Source organism: Morone saxatilis, unplaced genomic scaffold (assembly GCF_004916995.1).
Source record: "Morone saxatilis isolate NCDOM2014 unplaced genomic scaffold, NCSU_SB_2.0 Contig21, whole genome shotgun sequence".
In the NCBI taxonomy this organism is placed as follows: Eukaryota; Metazoa; Chordata; class Actinopteri; family Moronidae; genus Morone; species Morone saxatilis.
In genome coordinates, this window is record NW_023339774.1 from 329,870 (window position 1) to 340,064 (window position 10,195).

At 39.9% G+C, this 10,195-nt stretch overlaps 2 protein-coding genes across 2 annotated transcripts in view; one reads left to right on the forward strand and one right to left on the reverse strand.

Moving 5' to 3' along the window:
- Nucleotides 1-1,032, forward strand: part of reep5 (receptor accessory protein 5) — a gene marked incomplete in the record, with an annotated part of 6,087 nt that extends 5,055 nt beyond the window's left edge. The window contains 1 exon segment of the mRNA XM_035667390.1: nucleotides 948-1,032.
- Nucleotides 1,033-3,613: 2,581 nt separating this feature from the next.
- LOC118332490 (chromodomain-helicase-DNA-binding protein 1-like) lies at nucleotides 3,614-9,808 on the reverse strand. The gene is made up of 11 exons (XM_035667799.1): nucleotides 9,527-9,808; nucleotides 9,202-9,352; nucleotides 8,419-8,541; nucleotides 8,143-8,286; nucleotides 7,739-8,038; nucleotides 7,483-7,614; nucleotides 6,862-7,040; nucleotides 6,654-6,753; nucleotides 6,513-6,564; nucleotides 6,185-6,431; nucleotides 3,614-5,217 (listed from the first exon to the last, which is right to left on the reverse strand). The coding sequence occupies exons 2-11, from the start codon at nucleotides 9,346-9,348 to the stop codon at nucleotides 4,935-4,937; spliced, it is 1,707 nt and encodes a 568-aa protein (XP_035523692.1). The 5' UTR covers nucleotides 9,349-9,352; nucleotides 9,527-9,808; the 3' UTR covers nucleotides 3,614-4,934.
- Nucleotides 9,809-10,195: the final 387 nt, after the last annotated feature.

Below are 10,195 nucleotides of genomic sequence, written 5' to 3' on the forward strand. Positions count from 1 at the left end.
AAACACACATCAGTCTGATGGGCTCACCTGATTCCCTAAGTATCATGACAAATATCATTTATGGCGCTTATTTAAGGCTGCTTTAGCCTGCGCTATCTTTGCTGCTTCCTCTACAAAGCTGTTTTACAACCCACCTTCCACCCAAGCTCCTCTTATGTCTGATCTAATTAACAATTCATTTTCTTATTGCCTTGATGCTTTGCTGTTTCTGTACCCTGGGGGGTCTCTGCTGCGCTCTCTTGTCTTAAACTTACATGTATGCACTTGGAAAGGGCAGGGAGGTGTGCTCTTCCCTGCCTTAAGGTTTTCCACATAGGCACGTGGAAGGGCAGGAGGTCCAGACAGAGCCATACGCCAAATGTTAATATTCTGCTTTAGAAATAAAAGTTCTTTGACAAAAGTGGTCCTGACTGAACATGCAACAATAACCAACACAGGGATAGGTTTTGTTTTGTTTTAATTTATATGGATTCTAATGTATTTTTTTCTGTTTCTTCCTTTTTCCTTCATCATTTCTTAATTGCTTTGGCAATATTGTCTTTTCTTTTTTAATGCCTACTGCCTACCTCAGGGGGCTTGATGACACATCTTCAGGATGTGTTTATTTTCGGACGCAGGCTTTGTATTGAGCCAAAAAATACGGCAAGCGAAGATCAGACTCAAGTTAACAAAAATAAGCTTCTGAAAATTTTTTAGTTTGTGTTGTCACAGCCAAGGAAGAGCACAGCAAACTCATATTTGAGGAGAAGAAGAGCTCCTAAAGAAGGAAGTTTCCTGTCACAAGGTCTCGCTTTTTTTTTTTCCTGGGAGAGGACCTCTGTTACAGAAGAAATGTTGCTTGCTTGTTTTTTAACGAGATCGTGTTCAAATCGTGTTCAGTATGTAACTGTTAATCTTACCCTGTATTAGATGTTACACATGTTTATGATTAAAGCATTCTGCGCAAGTCAGTTTACTTATTTAACTTTAACTTTGCCTTCTGGGAGGAGGGGTCCGATCCGGTTTAAGAATCAAATAAAACCAACTTGCTGACGTGGCTTCTCTGATTCAGTTCTTTTAGCCTATTGTGTGGCTTGACATTAACAAAAGGCTAATATGTGCAAAATGTCTAAGAATGTGTAAGAACTATACATCTTCTTCAAAGGGTCATTCAATGTTCAAAGTACTGAAAATATTTCCATTATTAACAAAAAAATATCATACAAATACATTTCTTATATCGCATCATTTTATTATCATTCTTTGTTATTCGCAAAAACAACAAATGACCTTTGACAATTTGCATCAAAACAAAATACATTTTTAAAAACAGATTGGGTTTATATTTAATTGTAATGAAGGGTTGTTTGAATTGATATGAACTAGTAGAAAAAAAATACGGCTGGCAGTTGAGTTTTACAAGCAGTGGTTTCAACCTGGAGGGTCATTGAGTGTCCCAGAACATTTTAAAATTTAATTTCTCTTATTTCATTGACTAGAAGTTTATCCCAGTGAGAGAATGTACAGGATGATTATTCTGTTCATAGGTTTCACATTTTTTTTTTTGTATTGTATTATTTATTAATCCTTGTCACAAGCAGCTTATGCGAAATAAATAAAATAGAGATATACAAAAAACTATAGTAAAGTGGTAAAGCTAGGTTATGGTAGGTAATTTGAAAAACAGAAACTACAGGCATTTATCAGGTGTTGTAGAGTCTGACAGCTGCAGATGAAAGACCTGCGGAAATCTCCTTCTTACACCGTGGGTGTAACAGTCTGCTGCTGAAGGAGCTACTCAGGACCCACAGTTCATGTAGGGGTGAGAGTTTTGTCATGATGGATGTAGCTTCACTAACATCCCTCCTTATTACCCACTTTCCCTCAATGGAGTCCAGAGACATCAGGACAGAGTCGCTCTCCTGATCAGTTATTTTTAGTCTTTCTGGTCCCTCTCGAGCAGACCACATCATAGAAGATTGCTCAAGCCCTTCTTATAGAGAGCATGGGTGTGTCAGTCCAGTCCAGTCTTTCTTGTTTCCTATTTTACTTGGTCTCTAATGCTCCTAAACCAAGAATACACTGACCTTGAACAAAATGAGCAATGAGACCAAGAAAAATTGTTTATTATTAAGGTCATTCCCCAGGTCGCCATATTATACTGACCTTTGGGTTTGTTGACTTGCAGATAGTTGATTTGATGAGGAATGAGACTCACAAGAGAACCAGGATTTTTTTCATAGGTTCTCTGTCTTATTTACCTATGTCAGGACTATAGTCATTCAGCACTGAAAAGTTTGTGGGTTCACCCAAAATTTCCACCCACCACCGGATTCAAAAAATAAAAATAAAGTCTAAAGTAGCTGTTGCAGAGCAGAGCGGGTCGTCCCTAATCAGAAAGGTTGTTGGTTCGATCCCCGGGTATTCCTGCCACGCGTCGAAGTATTTGAAATGTCATTCCTTTGTCTTCTCTGAACTGCAGATTGGCCTTACCATCTCAATTAATGTAAGTTAAATATCAAGAGAACACATTCCTGGGAACTATGGGGATGAGTCTGTGCACATTGGGTTGCTGTACATTTGACCACTTTTCATAAAAGATGTGGACTAGCTACTATTGTTTTATCATTGATATACCCTGTGGCGGCCCTAGTGAGAGAATGATAGTGGTATTTGTTTGAGTTTAATTGTGTGAAATGTGTGAATACAATCTGTGGAGTTAATTTATAGTCCTTAAACCTGTTCTCACATATAAGAGTTACACCTCAATTTGGGCATTTGTGTCAACACGTAACTAATTGCAGAAGAGTTGTAGAAGTCTAGAAAAAGAAAAAAGAAAAATGTTTTAGGCAAAGAGGAGAAAAAAGTATTAGATCTCCCTTTTCACACACACATCTAGAACACCCAGGGTCCCATTCTCCCAACCATCAGCAGTCTTTGACATCTTGGTTGAGCCTGTCCCCGTAGCAATCTTCCTTAATCCCCTTATATGCTTAAATTGTAAGTGTTTAATCAGTGTTATGACCCCTGACTTTGGCTAGACTCCATACTACAGCCCACCCAATCCATACATTGGTTTTTAGCCTTGTCTGAGGATAAATATGTCTCCTGAAGAAACACAACAATGTGCTGTTCTGATTTCAAAAAATAAACTTTCTTCCTCTGTGGCTCATATGACAGAATGGGTAATAGTAATCGGAGAGTTGCTGGTTTGATTCCTGGCTCNNTCCTTGAGCAAGATACTGAGCCCCTAATAGAACAAGGATTAATTCAGTTAAGGTTCCATAGCACACATGATTCCAATGACAGACTAGTTAAATATATCTGTTAACCCACCTTCTGACAACTACAGCCAATCAAAATGCGGCATCATGCGGGTCAAGGGATAAAAATGCTGTGCAGTCCCACATACAGTGTAACATCTGGTCACCCTAATACTCATATACTCTAGGTACAATCAATGGATCACTGTATAACAAACGGTTAGCCTTTTTGCAGTGGCTTTTGTAAGTGCCCCCTACAGGGTCACCACTGAGGCAAAGTAAAAATTTAATTGAACATGATTTGCAAATATCGGCTAGAGCTTTGGTGAACTGATAAAATCAACTAACCTCTGGCAGAATGAAAGAGTGGACACTGTTGAAGAGAGTCGGTACGAGTGAGTACAGTGATTGATTTTAATGGCTTCATAAACAACTATATAAAACAGTTCATAAAAATTCATGCACTTTCAGTGTAAATTCATTTTGAAATATAGAGGAAATTTATGTACAACAATGTGAACCTAACAGTGACTTCATTCAGTTGGGTGGTTCACCACAAATATACTTGGCTGCATAGAAACATTGACATTATTGCCTACGTAGAAAATAAAATCAAAGGTAAAGAAACAAAAATATGTAAAAAGTCTAGTTTATTTAAGATCTAACAGGTGCTTCTATTGAAAGACAACTGTCCTTTTCAGACTTTGATTTTAAAAGTCAGTTCCTTCAAACTCACTGAATTCGACACACTGAGGCAAAAGAACTAAGCACTAGTGAATAAAACTGAGTATCATTACAGAACTTTCCCTTTACCAAAAATTACATTCTGAAAGCATTATCATGAAAGAATTATTATACAGAAACTCACTCGAACGACAAAAAAGCCTGAGTTGATGGGGAAAAGTAGAGTCATAATAAATCCCAAAAGCCTGAGGAAAAAGACCACTGATTTACTATTTTACAAAAATTTACAACAGGATTACTGAAGGGAAAAAACATGATACAAGTCGCTCCAAAAAATCCAGGTTATTTTTATTTTTACAGCTATGATATGTTATTAAATAATTCACACCTGGTGGAAAAAGAAAACCTGCTGAGGAAATGAGAAATGCTGTAAATGAGGTACTTAAGGTGGTGAGCCTGAGCCCAGACCGGATTCAACCAGACACCTTTAAATCAACTTGTAATGTGATTTATGTGACAACTAACTTCTCATCGAGTTAACACTTAAATAAGGTAGATAATCACATTAAGCATGATAGAGACAGAGACAGACAGACGAACATAGAGAAACAGTCAAATACAGGATCCAGTGTCGTGGGTTGGTGGGAATATGAGGCAGCACTCAGGGTCAATTGTGTCCATTTCCAGAGTTAAAAAAAGTTTATAAAAATAACAAAAAAGTGTGCTGCGCGCTGTTGAGCCTACACAACAATGCAGCTTTAAACTCTTAAATACAAAAATATGCTTTGATTTTTTATCTGCTGCCTGGTTTGAGCTGCTCCCTTGCGTTTATCTCCCAGGTTCCCGAGATGAGCTGCAGCTGAAGCTGAAGCGAGGAGATGACAGCCATGCTGAACTGACTGATACACAGTGCTTCAAACAGCTTCAGGTTGGAGTCCACAGTCCCTGTAAGGCATTTGCTGTGTTGCTGAGTCTATGGCTGCTACTAGCAGACCGAGGCAGCTCCTGTTATGTCTTGCGGCTACTCCAGATCTGCTCTGGCGTGCTCTTGTGGTCCGACGAGTAGTCGAAGGGTGAGCGGTGTCCCATGGGCGAACGGGACTCATAGGGCGAGCGCTGGTCTCGGGGAGAGCGGGGCCCGCTGGCTGAGGCTCGCTGCTCTGTCTGCCAGTCTGAATGGTAGCGGTAGGAAGAGCGGTGGTCTGAATGGGAATGATCTTTCATGTCCGGCCGATGGTCTCTGCTGGAGCGGAACTCCTCCAGCTTCCTGTGCTTACTGTCATTGTAGTATCTGTGCACACATATCAATATTACTGATTAACAAGGCAAACATGACAAACAAATCACTTTCAGTGCTAGAGTACAGATATTCTGTACCAACATTAAAGCAACAGTAGGTAACTTATAAAAAAAAAAAAACCTTTTTGCTGAACATTGTATTACATTAAGACAGGGGTTTATCTGCTTTATGTACTTACTGTCAGTTGCGTATTCTAATACGTGAAAGTTTTATAAATTTATTTATGTGTACTCTTGCAGCTTTAATGGTTCGTTAGTTCCTTCAGAAATGTACTTGTCCCTTGGAGAGTACTGTGGTGGAACGGTGTGTAAATTGAGAAAGTAGTTCTGTTGGGTTAATGTTGTGCCTGAAACTTCAGGACCAGTTGGTTCGGAAAAGACTTAGAGATCCTGTATTTGTGAGGTGTTTTTAAAGATTTACGTCTTCAGTAGGAGCCAATAGGCTTACAGCTGACAGCCAGACAGAGGAGGGAAGTCAGAAAATATTAAGAGATGGACCAACACAACCTCTGGTATTTTCATGAATTTTGGACATTAGGAAGAATTTAAAATAATAACAGCTTTATCCTCAACAGGTCTCAACAGGTTTGAATTTGGTAGGCGGTTCAATGAAGGAACACAGACATGCCAGAATTCGTGGCGAGAAACCGCCATGAATGTTGGAAAAAGAGCGGAGCCAGTATGCCGGAAAAAATTTGAAAGATCCTCCGCAACCGATTTGGAAAATCAAAAAACGAGCGCCACTTGTTTACCTTTTTTTTCTTCTAGTGCGTAGAAATAGCAAAGTCGGTAGACTTTCCTCAGTTGCGCCACCTCTGTTTTCAGGAGGAAGACTGCAACTAGTGTCACGACCACCACACGCAAGTATAAATAGTTACGGTGCTCCTGTGACGTCACATTGTCGCGCTACAGGTCGGGAACGGCGAGTGTACAAGACGCTTTAGGCATTCTACCCTTACCTGTCCTGTCTGTCTCTTTCCCTGCTGTCTGGTCTGTAGTGGTCTCTGTCCCGGTGGTCTTTGCCATTGCTGAAGGAGGAGTATGGTCTTTTCCTGGACTCTCCTCCCGTGGTCTTCCTGTGGGACTCTGAGCTGTGTCTCTCCTTACTGCTCTCATGGTATCGACCTGAAGGTTGATGCCTGTCTGAGCTGCAACTGTCCCTGCTGCTCTCGTCCTGGTGAGAATTGTCTTTCAGCCTTTCAATATCTGAGGATGGAGACAACAAAGGAATCAGTGCACAGTGACAACTTGTTTGGCTAATGTACACAACAGGGAAACTGACTGTACCTGCATGTTTGTAACCATGGGTGTTTATATTTCTAGTGTTCTGCTCCATTGCCTGAAAAAACAGAATCAGAGTCATCATGGATTTCCCATGGCAGTACAGGATGTCACATTGTAATTCAGATGAATAATTACTGCACATACCTGGGCGTTCTCTTGTCTTTTCTTGATTGCATGCTTATACAGTTTATGTAGTTTCCTGGCGTCAAACTCAGTGAATTTGGACACAAATATCCACAGGTTTCTGTAAACAACAAACACCACTGGCTTAAATCAGTAACATATAAACAAAGCTGCATTCAAACTTTGTGTGGAATTGTACATCTAGTTAGAAGAGACGGTGTATACGAACTTTCTCCACTGTTTAATCAAGTCAGGATTTGAATACTCCTTCAGACACTCAGTGATGTGGTCTCCGATCTTTATGAGGCACTGTCTCGTGTGCTCGAGCTGCTCTCGCTCCGACAGCCCTTTCTCTGGTCGGTCTAGCTGCTTTAGGGCGGCTTTAACTGGCCTCATCCTTTCTTTGCACTGCAACATTCAAACAAAGGTAAACTCAAATCAACAGCTTTATTAAATTATTTTGGTACAACATGCTCGACCCTGCTGGATCATAATTTCATAACAAACTGAAAATATTTTTAGAGAGACGGAGACAGCAATGTAATTTTTATAGTGCACTGACTTCACCCTCCGCAAATGAATAGGCACGCTAGAAAAACATTTGTCTTTAAAAAGCTGTGCAGGATTGGCACAATGATTTAGAATTCAGATGTCACTGTTATGAATGAAACTTTGAACTATTTTGTACAGCTATCATTTTAATGATGCTGCTATTTCATGTGCTATTTCAGTGACAATTTTAACCAGAAGATCATAGTAAACTATACTACACACAATACATACATATAACATGTTTTCTCCACATATATATATATTCTCTCTGAAGGTTTTAATTATCAGTGGAACATACCACACTGAAGGTCCTCTGGTCCAGTTCCTCAGACTCTTCAGATACTGGCACATTCTCTCCACTTGCCGTTATATGGACCGGCACATCAGAGGCTTTTTTTGTTCGTTCTCGTACCTCAGTCTTGACTTCATTCTGAGGAGAAGTATTTTTTCTTTACTTATTCTGACAACGTTCAGTATAATTAGCAACTCATTTATTAAATCAAAACTATGGTCCACAGTAGTAAAAGAACATATCACATATATTATTATTTTACCTTTTCCATGCTCTCCTCTTGTTTATGTACTGCCTCCAAAGGCTTTGTGTCTTTTTTCTCCTTTGGCTCCTTTGGCTCTTTAACGTCCCAACTTTCCTCCTTCTTCTCCTTTTTGCCTTCTTTTTTGATCTCTTTTCCTTTGACCTCCCTCTCCCCTGATGAAGACACCTCCTCCTGCTCTGGCTCATCATCATCGTCGTCGTTGTCGTCGTCGTCGTCGTCGTCGTCCTCCTCCTCCTTTGCGGCGACCACCCTGTCCGCTCGGCCCCGTCTGCTCAGTGCCTTAACTGGTGCTACCGGCTGAAAGGGTCAAAGCACGTTACACATCAGCTCCAAACTGACAACAGAAAACTTTCATTTAATGCAGCAGTAAGCAAAACAGTACAAGCTGTTCTTAAATGTACCTTTTCCTCCTCAATTTCATCGTCGTCATCTGACCTCTTGTCCGACGAGGGATCTGAGGAAGCACTCTTTATCACCTCATCCGTCTTTGTTGGCTTTAAAGTTTTGCTCTTTTTACTTCTTGGTTTCCTCTTCCGTGAATTGGCCTACATACAGAGAGGCATGGTAGATTCTGGTAGACTAACATTTGAATCTATCCATATCAAATGTGGAAATAATAAGCATTCTTGTTAGTGATACAAAGGAAGCCTGACATGTAGACAGATTGTGAGACTTACTGTCCCCGCTTGTTTCTGTGCTTCTTTTTTGGCAAGGTCTTTGCTCAGCAACTTGATGAGGTAGTCTGCTCTGGTCTGTAACTGTTTGGCCTGTGGCTTCTTGTCAGGGTCATCTGGTAGGAGCTGGTCAACAATGGACACAGTAAACATTATTACGTAATTTTCATGAAAGACGATAACAGTGCTGCGAGTCATTATGGAGAAATAATTCACAGTAATAAAGACTGTTGTTCTCCTACTGTGTTAATGAGAAATGTATCCATGCTTTAAGGGCATAGAAAATTTGAAGAAAAAAACAAAACAAAAAAAACTATCAGGTTAAGAAATTATTAGTGGTGGTCCAAGCACTGAAATCCAGTATTTGAGTTGACTGCAGAATAGCACTGAAGTTACGATTAAAATCACTTCTCCTAAATAGCTGCACATAAATGCATCACGTTTGTACTTGCTTCTGTACTGTGATTGGAAAACAATATAAAAAAAATAAAAACTTTAGGTAAGGTGATTTGCCTAGCCAAGAAAAGGATCCTAAAGAGATTAAATGATAAATAAACACTTATACAGCACCTTTCTAAACTTCTGACCCCTCAAAGTGCTTTACACTGCAAGTTGCATTCACACACATTCATTTACTGACGGCTGAGGCTGCCATGCAAGGTGCCAACTGGTCATCAGAAATGAACTAAGCCATTCACACACACTCACAGACCGTTGGCACAGCATTTGGGGTTCAGTGTCAGAGTGAATGGCCCACTCTACTTCCTGAGCAATCCATTGACTCACCTTGTGTGTCAGATTGAGGTCCGGGTCCATCTTGATCATCTCCCAGCTGCCATAACCGTACTCATAGATTCCTATGAGGAGGCTGGAATCGTCTTCCTTCCCCCACTCAATGTCAAAGTGTGCTGCCTTTGAGTGGCACGGAATCATATACCTATGCAAAAACACGCAATTAAAAACCAGCCATACAGACAGATTTGGTCTTGTCATATTCAGCGACAGGGTCCCTTGATATATATATATAAAAAAATATGTTATTGGACACAGACTTAAAATAATTTGTGATGCCAAATGCAGTCTAACAAATGTGTAAATGTATGTATCTTACTTCTTTCTCTCCTCAGGGTCAGCGGGTATGGCCTTGTGGAGCGGAGCCAGCTCTTCCTCATGTGAGATAACAAGCTTGGCATTCACCTGGACTCCAGAGATCCTAAATGTAGGGCCTTTCACCTTCCCTCTTCTGCCTCCTATGGATCAAACAAGTGGAAAAAGTTTAATGCTTCATTATCCATTTAATCCTGCAACAGACAGCAGTTGTAAGAAATTAATTCACATTTTAAAGAGCACAATGTCGTACTGTTACAGTCAACAAAATACAATGCATATTGTCACCTCGGCCTATACATTTACCAGTATGTGTACGAAGATCAGTTGATTTGCTGAGGATAAAATGGATTAAAAAACACACAAGCATATAAAACTGTACTGACTAAGCATTCTTTTCCCCCCAAGCATTATTTAATAACTATTAAATATTAAATACGAAGCCACTTTAAGAAAAATTATAAAAGGCATTTTCTACAATTATTTTACATTTAATGGATGGATGAAAAATACTGCAAATAAAATCTAATACTTGCAATTAGGGATGTAACGGTATGAAAACTTTACCTCACGGTTATAGTGACCAAAATTATCACGGTTTTCGGTATTATCGCGGTATTTTTTGAAAGTGTGTTCAATATGTTCAGAAAGCACTGATAGGCCTACACAAGCT